General features: G+C 43.7%; 1 protein-coding gene across 2 annotated transcripts in view; it reads left to right on the top strand.

The window, feature by feature from the left end:
• The first annotated feature begins 221 nt into the window (after positions 1 to 221).
• RRAS2 (RAS related 2) overlaps positions 222 to 16021 on the top strand; it is a 42435-nt gene continuing 26635 nt past the window's right edge. Inside the window, exon 1 of one of the 2 annotated variants that reach the window (XM_063398059.1) lies at positions 222 to 563. In XM_063398059.1, the coding sequence (XP_063254129.1) occupies positions 459 to 563 (105 nt within the window). In that variant the 5' untranslated portion in view covers positions 222 to 458. The remainder of the gene's footprint in view (positions 564 to 16021) is intronic. The other variant, XM_063398060.1, reaches the window with a different exon arrangement.

Here is a 16021-nt window from a genome sequence, read left to right as displayed (position 1 = left end):
GGGACACGCGGGGGCCGCCACCACCCGCGCGACACAAACACGGCGGCGTGGCGGGCGCCCCTCATGCATATGCAACAGCTCATTAGCATGGCGGCGGCGAGGCCCCGCCCCCGGCGCCCGCTTGTACTGGGCTCCCGCTGGCCCCGCCCCCCGCGCGCCCACCTCATTAGCATGCGGATAAGGATGCCACGCCCCCTCATTAGCATGGTGCGGCGGGCCCCGCCCCCGGCGGCCATTAGTGCCGCGGCGCCCTGGCTGCGGGGGCGGGCGGTGCTGCGCGCTCCGCTCGGCTCCGCTCCGCGTTCTGCTGCTGCCGCCGGCGGCGCTCGGCGTGGCGGGGCCTGCGGCTGCTCAGCCCCGGCAGCGGGAGGAGGAGCGGCAGCGGGAGAGCGCCAGCGAGAGAAGCAGGCGTCGGAGCCCGCGGCGGCGCTGCCGCGATCGCCCCGCTCGGCTCCCCCATGGCCGCGGGCTGCAGGGACGGCCCGGGGCAGGAGAAGTACCGGCTGGTGGTGGTGGGCGGCGGCGGCGTGGGCAAGTCGGCGCTCACCATCCAGTTCATCCAGGTGAGGGGCCGCGGCGCCCGGGGGAAGCGCTCCGCTCGCCGGGGCCTGGGCGCTGCCCGGCGCGGGGGGGCCGGGGCTGCAGCCGGCGCGGCGGGCGGCAGCTCCCGGCGGCGCCGTGGGATGCTGCCGGCGGGACAGCGGGAAGCCCGGGGCGGGGAGGCGGCGGCGTGACCTTGAGGGGCCCGGGGGGCGGCAGTCGGGCCGGTGCGAGCCCCCGGGAAGGTTCTGGAGGGCGGAAAGAGGCGGCCGCCGCCCCCGGCCCGCCGGGCGCCGCCGCCGGGGTGGGGTTCGCTGGCCGGGCGCGCTGGGCTTCGGGGCCGCCGCGGCGCTTGGGACCCGCGGCTCCGGTGCCGCGGGCGGGGTCCGGCCCCGCGCTCCGCCCGGGAAGCGGCAGGCGCGGTCGGCAGCCGCGGCCGGGGAGCGGTGACACTCGGCGTCCGGCTCCGAAATAGCTGCCCTGGGCTGAGCATCTTGTGCTGGCCCGGCAAGGGGCCAGGAAGCTCCCGCAGCTCCCCCCGAGAGGAGGGGTGTTTGCGGCGGGGCACGCCGTGCGAGCTGGGACCAGCCAGCGCCTACCGCCCCTCTGAGCGCCTGCTGTTGATCCTGCAACTTGGAGACAATTGAACTTTTTCGTCTATTCGTTTTCAGTAAAAAACACGCCCGAATAGGCGATACAAAGGGTGCGTGTCAGTATTACGAGGAAGATCCCTTTTTACTGTGTCACCACGAATTCAGCCGTGCCTCCTGCACTTATTTCCATCCTTTGCCCTGTTGCTGATAGCTTTTCTACCTCTGTTTATGGAGGTAGGAGGAGACAGCTACTTGCGTTCTGCTTGCTGCTGTTGCTGACGGCAGAGCAGCGAATCTGGAGAGCATGGCTTCTTGTTTGTTTTCTTTTATTCTGTTGAGGAGAGGCGGTAATGCTCTACCTACCCCTAAGATGGGCTGCTTGACAGTGGGGCGCACTTGTCTTTTAATGCTTGGGGCAATGATGTTCTCAACTACTCTTTTGTTAGAACAGGTGATCTGATAGCAAATAGACTGTTTCTTTATTTCAGTGGGTTTTTTCACTCGCACATGCATCCACGTGTTCGTTAGCTGAACTACTCTGTTAAGAATTTAAGCTCTGCAGCACAGACTACATAGACAACAGCACTTTGAATTTTTGGGTAAGTGCCGGATACCCGAATGCTTATTAAGATCCAGTGTTGTACAGAGCACTAAAAGAGGCGATGCTTTGGAAGAATTAGTTCTTTGGAACTAGTTGAGTTTGAACGGTATTTTTTGAGATGCAGGTGTCTTTTGTTATATGTGTAGAAGGCTGGTCAGTTTTTGGTAAAATACTGCCTGGCTGGTCTGTTTGAAGGTGATGGGGCTGGAATAACTGTAGTTCTCTCAGTGTGTGGACTGAATTCCTCATTGCTTGCATATGGAGATAATTAAACCCTGAGTTTTCTGCAGCTGGTTTAGGGTGCCATTCACTCAAACACGACACTGCGGCTTTAGGTGGTGTTGCCTCTGTCTTGCTGTGGCAGTAGTATGTGCAGCTGGATATGGCTGCAGTTCTGAGATGCTACTGTCTTGGGAAATGCTGCTTGAAGGGATTTCTGGATTCCATGGCAGCATTGAGGGCTTTGGGATAACTTTACCATCACAACAAAAATGCTGTAATTTCTACCAAAGATGTAAGGAGGTAAAAAAAGGGAAGTTTACACTTGATACTTTTGTATACCCATCTTTTTTAAGAGCGGTAAGGTTCTTCTGAGTACTGGATAGCTTCAGTATTTGAGTACTTGTAGAAATTAATTCTTTCACCTAAAAGTTTGAGGTTATATTAAATATAAATATAAATTTTGGCTCATGTGTTGTGACTGGCACTTGTCTTTCAGCAAATATCTGCAAAAGAGGAACCTGTGTCTGTTTTGTCACATATAAAGATCTTTTTAAATTAAGAGCAGAAAAATAAGTAGTTCACTTTGAAAGAGTGTTGAGGGAACAGCACTGTGGTGTTAGGCTGGCAAGTTGAGGGTGAATTCTTCAAAACAACTTATTGTCAGTTTGCATTGTTATCTCCATCTTCTTGCCCTCTTGGCAGCTTTATTCTGAGATAAAATCTTGCTACTGCAAAGTGAAGTTTAGCAAAAAATTCAGCCTTAAAAAAACCTCAAACAACCCAAAACAAAACAAAAAGGCTGGGAAATAAAAATCTAGACAGTACCTCAGGTACCTTAGAGAAGAGTTTTGTGTTGTTTCCGTGCTTGCTGTGTAGTTTTGGACAATAAGAGATGAGGCTTGGTGTACTATTTATATCCCACTGCGTCTTCCTGAGCTCTTAAAGCTGTGATGTTATCAAGTGTGTGCTTTGCCATGCAGGCACCTGGGTAGTTTCTGTACGGCCAGTGTTTTGCCAAATACGTTGTTTGTCTTTTAAGGCTGCATAGAAGCTGCTCCAAGTAGTTTTAAAATTGATTACAAGCAAGTCACGTGCTTCATTTTTGGAATTTCTTAGGATTAAGTGACAAACGTGTAGTGGCCTTCACTAAAACATGGATCAGTACTAGCTTTTGCTACATGACAGATCTTGATGTCAGTGGAGGATTTAAATTCTTTTTTGCTTTTTTATTGCTTGTGTTTAAAATAAGGCTGTCACCAACTGAGTTTTGAAGCTTAAAAAGGAAAGCTTTTTTTTTTCTTACTAGCAAATATTTCTAGACTTGATTTTGCTTTCCTTTTTAATTTTCAGTGAATCAGTACTCAAGTACAGCTGTTGCTTTTACTTCAGTGCTGATTGTTTTACAGTAGATAAGACTTTTGTGGTGATAGGATATCATGAGGAAGCATATGCCACAATTTAGGTTGTATCTTTGAAAGACAACAGGGAATTCATATTTGAAAATGGGAAAACTCTTCCGTGATTTCAGATAAAACAAAGAGAAACATGAGAAAGTGAGGATGTAAGAAGAACCAAGAAAGAAGTTAATCTTCTTTCTTTTGCCAGCTTTCTGGAATCTCTGCACAGCTCATCCTTCCCTGCCTTGTTTAGATGGTGGTGGGAAAGCAGAGAGCATTCATTCCTACTGGAGTAGCAGTGGCTGAGGTTATGGCAGTGCAGAGTGCTCCTGTGCTTGCTGTCCTGTGTGTGAGAGTATCAGTTCCTGATGATTGTTGTGCCTCAGTCTGGCCTGGAACAACAACGTGTTTGTAAGGAGGCTGAGTGAGCAAACTCATGCAATGGAAGCTCTTTGGTGTCCGGAGTTCAGCCCCACTGTGCTGAGTAGTGCAGTCCAGGAGTAGGTGAGGTGTAACTGGTCACTTGTGTACAGCTGCCTGTGATCTTGGGTTTGCTTCTCAGACGTTCAACTGACACCTTGGAGTAACTTTAGAGTACAAATTAGCAGATCAAAGCTTTCAGTGGTTAGATAAGTAGTGTATTCCTCAAAATTCTTCCTCTAGGGAGGTAAACACAGCTCAATATTGCTGTTGGTGGGCCAGGATTTCATCCTGGAAATATCAGATCATTTCCTTTAAATCAGGATATGATAGATGAACTTACTGCTGTTGAGCCTGTGTACTGGTAAGACAGGAAGTGAAGATGTTTTAATTGTGGAGGAGAGTTAATGGGATGTTGCAGCTATAAAGTTGAGGAAAGCAGCAGTGAATGATAGTTCAGCAGTACACCACAGCATTTTGTGAAAGTCTGAGTGGTAGAACTAAGCATTCCTTCTGTTATTGAAAACATACACAAATAATCCATCATGCTCACGTCCCAAGAGGCAGAGAACTTTTAAAATGCATTGCAGCCAGTTAACTGGCCTCTTAGCAGACTGAGGTATTTGGGAGTATGAGCTGTGCAGAGCACACAGCTGTTGCCACAATAGCTTTTCTCCAGCTGTCATGCAGAGGTCTGTCACAAAATACCCCACATTCCCTTGTAACTCAGCCCTTTGTAATATTCAGGTTTCCTTGCTCAAAGGAATACAGCCTAGAAACTACCTAATCACCCTCTGATTTTTTTTATCCTGCAGTTGCCATTTACTTCATGCTTTTTTTCCTAAAACTGAACAATACATAGCTAATTTTAGCAGTGTGCAGCAAGAAAGCCACTAATATTTTATTCTTTCAAGTTTGCTGTGCAAAATACTGTCTATTTTTGGTTAGAATTGGTAAATTTATTTGTCCTGGTGTTTTTTCCTCTTTGTAAAACTTTTGCTTTTATTTTGTGACAATGACTTGTATAGTTTTGCATACTGAGTAGTCTTTAGTGACTTTTATGAATGTATCAGTTAATAAATGTCACTAGATCCTTGTGATGGTATTCAATGGATGTAATTCAGCATGGCTGAGATGAGCTTAGTTTGTCAGTCAGCTTAGTGTTACCTGTGGCAATGCATGAACATGTCTGAAACTGCTAAAACACAACTCAGTGCAAAATCTGTGTAGGGCTTCAGTGTTTGGGGCTTTTTTTTGGTTTGTTTGTTTACTGTTTTCATGCTTTATTTAAGCTCAAATCTTACTGCCAAATTTGTAAGAGAAAATACTTTTCCTACTGCTCTTAAAGTGTCTGTAACAAATTCTGATTAGTGCTGAGCTTACTATTTCACTTATTAGTGAGTAAAATTATTTGGATGTAAATTTTTGACTCTTGAATTTTAATATCAGACACTGTCTGAAAGCAGGCATATGACTTGCAGATGGATGGGTGAGCAGTCGTTCAGACTTTTTTCCCCCTTTTTTCTTTCCTTTTCCAAGCTGCTGCTTTCACAAGGCTTTCGCAAGCAATAAACCCAAAGGTGGGTTATCTCGAAGTGTCTTTTATCTTTGAAATAGCTGTTGGGCAACGAAACGGCTTGTTCTGAATTTTATGCTCTATATATGAATTCCAAGCTCCAAAATAGAGTAGTAAAGTGGATTGAAAAGCAACAACTGAACGTGCAGCTGGTGTTGGAGCTGGCGTGCTGGGTGTTTGACAGACCCTGGTGCGTTGGTGCCCCACGTCCCTGTGCTGGACTTGTGCAAATCCCTCCACAGTTTCTGGGTATTCTGACTAACCCTCCCTGACCATCAAAAAATGCTCTTGGGGTAAGCGCGCAAGCAAGTTAAAGGAGAAAAATGCCACGGATTCCAGGCTGCGGATTCACGCAGGGCTGCGCTGGGACTGGTATGCTCACACTGAGATAAAGCCTGGGGCCTCCTTATGGTAACTCAAGGTGACAAAATACAGTTTAGGAGCAACCGATTGTCGACATCTGTTGAGGTTAAAGGTGGGAAATAAAAACCCTAATCAAAACAAAGGACTTGTGATGCAGTCACCTGGAATAATAAGGGCTGCTTGTTGCTCCTCTTGTGAAACTTGAACCGCTCGGCTCCTTGCTTCCTGCAACACTGCTACCAGGCAAAACTCTGGGCTTGCTCTGCTTGCAGAGCTACAGCCTGGGAATGTAGTAGGTGACTTCAGGCTTGCCTTGCAGGCAAGCAGGAAACCTCAGGCTGCATGTGAGTATAGCCAGCAGTGGCATAATGAATTCTGTTATCCAGCAGTCATGCCTTGTACTAGTGCACACACAAGGTAGAGCTGAGCTGGGTTCAAAAGCTGGCATAAATTTGGAGCAGTGCTTAAGTTTTGAGGTACTCACCATTCTGATTTTGAGTGATTTACAATTTTTTTTTCCAAAGTGAAATTCCTTTGGGATAGCTTAACCCACGTGGCAGTTCAAAAGCACCTTTCTGTGTGTTAGCTCCTAGCAGCAGTTGCTTATATAGCGAGTAAATATTGACGTACCTTTTGGTTATCAGGTCGTCTTCTACTGCCACTTGCACAAGGAGTCCTGGCACAGTTTCCCCGATTACTGCCTGGCATGCCCTTTGCACCCCCGGTGATGAATAGGCAGCCGCTGGCCTCTAGCCCTGTGCCTCCTTCCCGTCCTAGAGGGAGAGGCTCCTACCTCTGCTTTTGGCTGGAGCTCTGAATTCCAGCGCTCAGCAGTGGTGGTGGAGGGTGGCTCTTATAAGTAGGGCCCTTATATCCCAAGAGTTTGGAAGGGCCTAAATGGCTCATGTTTGTGTACCTCGTGCAACCTGTTCGCACTTACCGAAAGCATTCCCAGCTCTGCAAATGTTGTGGCTGAACTCCTTGAAGTGTCCAAAGATAAATACCAGCTTCATGAAGTGGAATGTAGCAGACTTGCGGCTGGCTGGTAGGAAGATAGTTTTGCTGCAGACCTTCCCAAATTAGTCAGTCTGCAGGTCTAGACTGGTGTGACACAAGCAGAGAACTTCTCTCTTTTTTCCAACAATTCAGGTGGCTTAACTGCACCGGTTTGATAGTCTTGCCTTCAGTTATGGTCATAAGGCACTGTTAAAGGAAAATGGAACCAGATAAATGCACCGCTTCTTGTTCTAGTTCAAGAAGTATGTAAAACCAACGTTAAAAGAGAAATCATGCCTATAATTGGTACTTTTTTTTTTTTTTAAACTTGTTGCTCTGCACAGGACATGTCCAAAGATTTCTGGATGTAATTTTGAACAACCAAGACAAACTGTTACTGTGAGGAGTAGGAGGGAACCAGATTGAAAAGTTTAATTGCAAATAACACACTTAGGCAATGATGGCCTGCCGTGCGAAGTTGCTGGAGTTCTATTTTGAAATTCTGAGAGATAGCAGTGGTAGCCTGCTCTTACAAATTTCTAGTTAGATCCCAAATTAATTATTTCTGTCCGGGCAGTGAGTGAGGCCCTTACTGTTCACCTTGAAATGTATCCTTCTTTATGACGACATGCTCTGTAATTGTGAACAACTTTCTTGTCTCTTTTTTTATCTTCTCTTCTTTGCGATTTTGTATATTCTGTCTCAAGTGTGGTTGCAGCTTGGCTTTGGGATAGCCTATAGGGCAATTAATGGGAACAGGTAACACAAAAGAAAAGATTTCTTTCCTCTCTTTTTAACTTAATTACTTAAAGTAGATAGCAGACAAGGGATGTTTGCTTTTACTTTTCTTACTTTATTCACCATGCATTTACTTAAGCTGGTCACATCCCAGCAGGTGAAGTTTATGATACGCAGTGGTGTTTCTGGAGGGAACTTTGGTGAAGTTGAAATTACTTTTTTGTAGATTGCTTGGTTTTACTAGGTTGTTTTTAAGAGGGCTGGCTGGACTGCTGTGCCTGGACTGTTCTTGGTTAAGCTGAAGAAGGTCACATATCCACGTTTGAAGTGCTTGATCTTGAGACTAATCAAGCATTGTGTGCAAGGGCTGTTGTTGCAGTGAGGTCAGGGATTCTAGTCTGGAATGGGAAAGGCTGGAGAACTTGGACTTATGCAGAGCCTCAAACCTGACTGAGTGAGAGCTACTGAGGAGAACTATGTGCACTTCTCTAGTCGCATGGGGAAATGCCATAAACTCTGCTTTCAGAGGGAGATCCTGTTGTATGGTGGAGTCCATGGTGAATCTTTGTAACATGCAAATGTGCTTATACTAAATCTCACAAAGGACTAAAGAGGAGAAAGTGCCTCTGGAAGATGCTTGTGTGGAGCTCCCCAGAGCTGCAGTTGGCAGGTGAGGGCTGCATATGTGACCACGAGGGCTGTGCTGATGCAGATGGGGAACTGGAGGGCCTTGACAGCGAGGGCAAGTTGATTGCTTTCTTTTTATAAGGGACTGACAGTGGGGAGGCACAAGGCTGGGGAAATGTTTTTGTTCTTCAAGCCTAAAGAAACAGGGCTTTGCTGTAATTGAAGGTTTAATTTGATAAGCTAGTACTACAAGTAAGGAAAAGCGTTCAAAAGGTCCCCTTGCTGCCACAGCAGTTTGCCATTATAGCTGTTTACTCCCTCCAGTGCACCGAAACTCCGCAAGCCATCGGAGTTAAAAATAACCAGGGAATGTTTTTACCCAGGATCAGTTACCCTGTCTGGTTCACAGTGCAGCTCTGCAAACAACTTCATCTGGCAGTCGAGCTCATTTAACTAGGCCTGCACCAACTTCTCAGTTGTGAGCAGAAAGTGAAGTGTAGTTTTGGTGAATCCAGATAGGAATGAGTTCAGGCGATAGGAATGTATGCAGAAGGGCACTATTAAAGATAGCATAAAGTGCTGGCTGCTGGGACCAGCATGCTTTAATAATTAACTAGATGTTAGTACTGACACATAAAAATGGTGCAGTTGAAGAAAAAAATTAGTGTAACACTCACAAGCAAAGTACTCCACAAGGTCTTTATTCAGGGGACCTATGAGAAGCGTTATTTCTCAACAGATTAGCAGTGGGTACACACATTAATAACTTTCAAATGTGTCACTTTCCTCAAGTCTTCTAAGCCAGAAAATAAACTTGAGCTTCCACACAACTTAGCAGCAAATTATTTTTCCAGTGCTGTTCAGAGTATTCTGTAACTGTAGTGATATAATATGTTGAGTCACCAGTTATATTTGCTAGGAAAAGAAATTTTAAAATCACTCTCATTACCATTTCAAGTTTTCGTGACAAAACTAACAGCCCAACTCCTATTGCAGAGCATCTTCAGTATTCCTCATTTAAACAGACAATCTATAAACCTGCAAGCAAATCTGAGTGTTTTGCTTCATATGTGGTAAGTAGACCATGAAATGGTAGGATGCCAGTGATAAATCTGTGTGAAAAATCTGGCATCTTTGGGTAGAAAAATGATCTACTAAATTTCTTCTGTTATTAGACTTATTCCATGCAGGGAAAATAAGTGGGATTACAGTAATATGCACTGCGTGAGGTAGGGAGTTACTTAACTGTGTGTTCAAAATATTTCTGCGTTTCTCCCTCCTTTTAAGAAGGTGCTTTATGAACATGTAAAAAAATACCTGTCTATAATATACTTGTGTATGTGTTGCCAGCTCTACTAAAAAAGCATAGTTTTTTTTCCTCTACTAGCTCATACTAACAAGCCTTCATTAGCAAAACCCAGTAAAGTAATGGTGATGTATTTAAATGGATTCTGGCTTTGCATGACCCAGTATTACTCAGAATGCAATAATGAGTATATTTTAACTTTGCCTTGCAATTTCAGTTACTGCTTGTGATTTTTTTCCTATCAGCTCGTCTTTGAAGTCCTCCAGAAACACAGCATCTTTGCCTTTGCATCCTATTCTCCTGCCTCCTCTCAGACCCCAAACTGTGTTACCTGAATGTTGACCACATCCCGAGAGATTTCTTAGATGTGCCCATACTTGCTGTACTGCTTTGATTTCCCATACTTTGATTTTCCTTTAACTGATGTTCCCCCTCCTTCTGAAGCAGGCTTGCATCCTGATGGCAGTTCTGAAAATATCATGGATGGAGGTGATATCTTCCTGTGCTCAGCAGCACTCCTGTAGTGTTGTAGCAAATTCTGAAGCTTTTTTCTGATGGGTGATATGATAAACATTTTCCAGACCCTCCAATTTGAAAGTGAACCTGTGAGGCCAAGATCCTTTTTAGCACATCAGCAAAGTTAACCAGCTGTGCCTTGTCTTACCATCCGAGAGTATTTAAAGGAGAACTTTTAAACTGTTGGGATAATCTTATTTCTGTCTCTGTAAGGGCCTTAAGAGGGATGTTTGTGTGTTTTGTTGGTTTGGGTTTGTTTTGTTTTTTTTTTTTCTAGAAATAAATTGTTCTGTCTGTGGCATCCAGTGGACCAACTGTTTTCAATGTCCTGCCTTGCTACTTTTGTTGCTGGCTCTTAGGTTGTCACCAAGCCATAGCGCTGTTGTCTACTTAGCTTTGGTTTGGAGTCTTGTGCTTCCAGCTCTTTTGAGTTGGTTTAACTATGTCTCTAACTGTTGGGACAGTAGTGTTTTATGTTGTACAAGTGATACAACCAACTGAAGGAACACTGAACCCTAAAGTACTAAACCTTAAGGTTTGATAGCTGCAATAACTGCATGTTTGAGCTGCATGCTGTTCCTGGAATATGGGAAGTTTAATCCTCTGGGAGCACTCCAGAATCATCAAGAAATTATCAGAAGGGAATCAGACTGCTCACCGTAACTTTTGGAATATGATTTTAGCATTAAATTTTACATAAAAACCAGACCTTCTGCCATAATGTAATTTAAGATGCTTCTGCTTCTAGCAATTATGTGGTTTGTGACTTGCTCTGTCATACTGCATCGGGGTGATGCTGTAGAAAGGATCACACATGTCCAGGTAGAATTGGAAGAATTCTCAGTAGCTCATGGGGACCAGCAGAGCCATAGTGAGACCCTTGTGCAGGCAGGGTGGGTGGGACAGGCAGCTGCTTCTGCAGTGGGTTAACCACGGAAGATGATGTGTGTACAGCTGGCTGCAGCCTTGTGCAATGGGGGAAGTTAACCCGTTCCGGGGTGCAGGCTGACACTACAGGGTGGTTTTCCTCTTGCAGAGGGCACCAGGAGAGTTGTGAAACGCCCCTCGTGCATAATCCTCACGAGTAAGTCCTGCTCTCGGAAAAAAGGGTGTTCAGCTGAAGTCTCTCAGAGGTCAGATTGTGTCAGAACAACTCATGGAGCAAGAGGCTTGATTTCTTTCAGGTTCAGCTCTTAAGTTTTTAAGATGTTGTGGTCTTCTGGCTGATCCAGCTGCCCTAGGAGCCTGCACATCTCTGAGACCACTGAGACTGGCAGCGGGTTTGCTCTTTGATCTGTCCTGAGCGCATTACTTAGTGCAAGGAGACGTTTCAAACAGAGTGCTTTACTTTCATCAAGGATGTTTAAAACCTGAAGCATGTCTGAATTCCTGTATCTGTGACCTAAATCTACGAACTATAGAAAATGTTTTGTCTCACACAGAGTTTCTGCTTTGTTTCTATCCTGCTGGAGCAGTACACCAAATATATTGCTGCAGACATCTCAGCTTCTTTGAATTTGAAAAAGACACTTGAAAGCTCAGCTTTTGAAGTAGCTAAAGACATGTTTTCTTTTAGCTGTCTAGAAGTTTTTGCACCCATTAGAATAGATATAGTGTCTATCAGGTAACTGAAGGATTTGACGAATTATTTTTATCTGTTAAACTTTTTTTAGTCTCATATATCCTACAAAAGTTGATAAAATTCACTAGCATTTGTAAATTTGAAATTGCCCAGTGTCTCTGGACTGTATGGGAAAAGAGCCTCAGATCTGAAGTAGTCGACTTCCTTGTCCCATTATCTGCCTTTTGCCGAGTAGGTTACATTCCACACATTTTTAATAGTGGCTTCCCCTCCTCCTTAGCTGCTTTGACTTGTTTTGTGGGAGGTCTTGAATATTTCAACTGACACACCAGAGGTCTTCTCCCAAAAAAGGAAACTGATGATAAAATTGTTCACTTAGAGCAGATTTTGAAAATAATCTGGTCTGTGCTCATCTGGATGTCTGTTCGGTGAAATTGTGACCTGGGGTTTTAAAATCCAATTTAATTGGGGATTTTGATCAAGGTTTGAGTGATTTTTTTCATTTTTTGTTTTCTAGTTTAAGAGCTAAAATTGCACCTTGAAATTCTATCTTCTGTGCATTTCTTCAATTTACAAATACTCTGAAGAAAATAAACAAAAGCCCTTCATCTCTTGAGCTGATCTCCCGAAAAAGATACTGGATGCCTGCCTGCATGAGGGAAGGGGGTGATCTGGAAGAATTTGTTCAGGGTGATTTCAGCAGATGAATAATTTAAACTGCAGCCACTTGCTTCAGACTAGATAATTGAGGCTGGGTTTTCTAACAGCTGAACAGCTTATGTTAAAACTTAAAAAATTCCCTGCAGCACATGTACTTTAGGTAGTTGTTTTGTACATGAGTTAATCCCATGCCAGTTGAGTAGCATGAGAAATTTAAAAGTAGCTCAGCTTTTCCCCTGTGCTAGGAGTTATGTGATGCTACTGTGACAGCCTAGCACTGTTCACCTAGTTATTTATCATCTTTTTGTAATGTCTTTCGTGAATGGATTCTCTCTCCTCAGTCCAGAAAATACATGATAGATATAGGGAAAGGGACTCATACTATTTGATTCTCCTGGACAAAACCCCATGTTCTGTTACTGCTGACTAAACATGTCCAGGTTGGAGCAGTGACTTTTGTCAGCTTCCAGCCTGTGCTTTGGAGTGTGAGCTGCTGCAAACGAACGGCTGCCTGCTCTCCCAGCAGTGGGCTGTCACTGCCACTCCCAGGAAGATATCCCCACATTTGTTTTTATGTCTTCAGGATCTGATGGTCATTTCCTAAATCTGAAGCATATAGACTGTCAGTGCCAAAACTTACTTGAGGATTTTGTTATAACTGCTTTCCTGTTTTTTTTGTTTTGTTTTGGTTTTGGGTTTTTTTTTTTAAATATATATATATGACGAACACCAATGCATTAGTGGGCTTTGATTCTGTTCCACATGTTTGTAACACATACAGTCCCTCCAGGCAACTTTGAGTTTTGGTCGTTATGAAAGGTTGAGTTTAACACATGCACAGGAAATGAGTCTTCTAAGACTTATGACTTAAATTAAAATACTTTTTAACGCTGGAGGAAAGCTCAAAAGAGAAACTACTTGCCTTTAATTGGTAGCATCCACCCTGACTTTGTAAATAACATCAGCTTTGCAGGCTGTTAAATGCTGGCAGAGCTGTGTGGTGCTAGTGCTGTGATCAGGAGGACGTTCACATTGCTACATCCAAGTTAAGCAACAAGAAGATGAGGGGTTTTTGCTGGCCACACTGAGGAACTGCCTGTCCAGAGGCTTCACCTATGATTACTAGAAATCTGAATAGTCCATTATTTTAAGGGTGATGAAGCTGAAGAACCTGTTTCTAATCTATAAAAATTGAGAAATATTAATGTACTTTCCTATGGTTTTTGCTGCAGAAGGCTGTCTGCCTGTGCATTCCACACTGTTTTCTCCTCACTGAATGCCATAACCACAAGATATCTACTTGGTAGAATATGGGAGCGGAAATAGCAGTAGAGTTTATTTTTTTAAAAAAAAAAAGCCAACAAAAAAAGCCCCGCTGATCAAACCCCGTGCATTCTAAAGCTGCTTTCTGAAAGTAAACAAATTGAAGATCTTTGCATACTGCTCACGCAATTTAAGATGGCATTAGCTGTACTGCTGCTTCTTTTTACCTTTAAATGAAACATTTGCAGGAGTTCTTTGCTTGAGAAAGCCATCAAATTATGATGTTCCCTACTTATTTGAGGTGATACTTTATTATGCCTGCCTGTCAGACCAGGGGAGAATGTTGCACGTTGCAATTTGAATTTAGATGTTACTCTGTAGATCAATTTCCTAATGAAAACAAGCAGTTTTAGGTGATGGAGCATGTTCTTGCCTTCAGGGCAGGATATTTTAAGCTGTCTTCCTTACTAGATGTATGGTAAAGCCACTGTTTCGCATGCTGTTAACCTGTTAATAGCAGGTTAGCAGAGGTTGGAGTTGGTGCAGAAGGACTGTGACATGTAGTGAGTCTGGTTGGTTTGCTATGAGTTCTTTACTTCTGGACATGTTCTGAATAGGGATTGGGTAATTTACTTGTTAGCTACTCATTTCCTGTCAGTGTGAACTTGCTTGCAGAGAGAACAACTTGAATTTTGTTTGTTTCTCATGTTTTTGTTTGTGGATTTTATACTTGCTGCATTTCATGCTGCAGAAGCTCTTGGGTTGCCTTTTTTCTTCTTCCTCTTTGCATGGGGTAGCAAGGCCTTCTTGTGCTGTCCCTTCTGTAGTCTAGAATCAGTCTCTGCAGGATTATAGCCTCCAGAAATGAAGCGAGGAATGGAGGGATTGCTTTGGGGAGGACTAAAAAGCAAGTAAGAGCAGCAAAGAGTTACATTTCAGGAGTATTGGCTCCCTTCCTGGAAAGTCTTATAGGACTTGTCAAGTTGAAAGACTGTAAACTAACATAGTGTGACTGATTATGGCATGGAAGTATCATTTGAAATGTTGAGATGATAAACAAAAAGGATCTTCCTTGTAAGTTCATTCTAGACTGTGGAGAAATCTAATACTTTCTGTGCTATTTGTGGAATTCATAAAAGCACCCCCTTTTCTGAGCTTGCTGTATGTCTAAAGAATATTGGTCTAACCTGGTTTTCAAAGGTAAAATATTTTGGTAATAAACAAATCAGAATTACTTTTTTGGTAGTGGCAGTTCAGTGTCTGTCCTGAAGATGCTAGCTTACTTCACTGAAGATTTGTTACAAGTTAGTAATCATAAAATCAGAGGGAGAGATAGCGGCTGCTAGTGGAACCAGCTTGTCTGAAGTGGAGAAATACAACTAGCATGATCAAATTGTTTTTAATCAGCCCTTGTGCTTCTTCCTTTTGATCATCATTGTACGTGGTTTAGACAATATGTTTACCAATGCTTTTCATGACCTATATTCCTCTGATGTGCTCCTCTGTTTTCCCAATAATACTGCTTTTCTCCTCAACTTAGGTCTGTAGAAGAATAATGTATAGAAAAGTCAGCCTGTATCTTTTAATGCAAATGAAGTGGAAATCATGTAGTGTGGCTGCCCTGTGCAGGCTGGCTTGTAAGTTTAGAAAACAAGTTTATTTGAGAATTTATGTAAATTCTTTGTAAGAATGAGTGCACACAAGGCAGAAGGGAAATCACCTTGCTGGAAACTCCCGTAGTGGGTCCTGACTATGTGCTGTTACTGAACTAAAGCATCTGAATTTGAACCCTAAGTTTTTTAAGTTCACACTTTGAACAATGTAAAAATCCTGAAGTCTGCCAGTCTTCATGAGGAGGTGATGATAAACTGGTCAGTGTGAGTATGCTGTAGGAAAGAAATAAATTCTTTGCATTTTTAGTGGTGTGCCTTCCTTATTTTCCCTTAAAATTTGAAAGCCTGCTAAAGTACTAGATTGTTCTATTCAGAACAGGAGTATCAGGAGAGGGAGAGAAGAATTTATTCAAGTGAAATTTGTTCAAAGAGTTGTTTTTGAAGGTTTGGCGTGGACCGGCCTGGATAACTCCAAAGATTTAGCTCTTAGGAAATGGCAGCAGAAAACTGTGCTCAAATCTGTTTAAGTAAGCACATAAAGTCACAGTTTTGTGAAAGGATTAGAAGAATAGTTTTTTTACCTGAATTGAACTGAGATGAACTGTGTGTAGACTGACGGTGCTTCTGTCCTTGTCTAGTTGGGATGGAGCATTTCCCTAAAGCAAAGCATGTGACAGAGCAAGATCCCTCAGCCAAAGGGCTTTCCTTTCTGTTGGAGGTTGGTCTGCTAAGCCTTGGGATTCCAGCAAAGGCCATACTACAGAGATACCATCTTGTCAGGATTTGTGTACCTGCAGCACAGGTAGTGTCCCAGAGGTTTTTAATAAGAGGGTCAGTTGAAGAGCAAGGGAAGAGTGCAGAAGGTTTCTAGGTCCAGTAGAAGTTTGCATGCGCTTGATGGTCTCATGTTCTGTAGATGCATGTAACAGTTTCCACAGAGTTTTGCTGCTGTACTGTAGGAAGAGCATTTTGATGTTAAAGCCCTGCTTGATGTATTAATCTGCTTGC

The sequence above is a fragment of the Prinia subflava genome, chromosome 5 (genome assembly GCF_021018805.1).
Source record: "Prinia subflava isolate CZ2003 ecotype Zambia chromosome 5, Cam_Psub_1.2, whole genome shotgun sequence".
Classification (NCBI taxonomy): Eukaryota; Metazoa; Chordata; class Aves; order Passeriformes; family Cisticolidae; genus Prinia; species Prinia subflava.
Note: the sequence above shows the minus strand (reverse complement) of the source record. Positions and strands in the feature narration are given on the sequence as shown.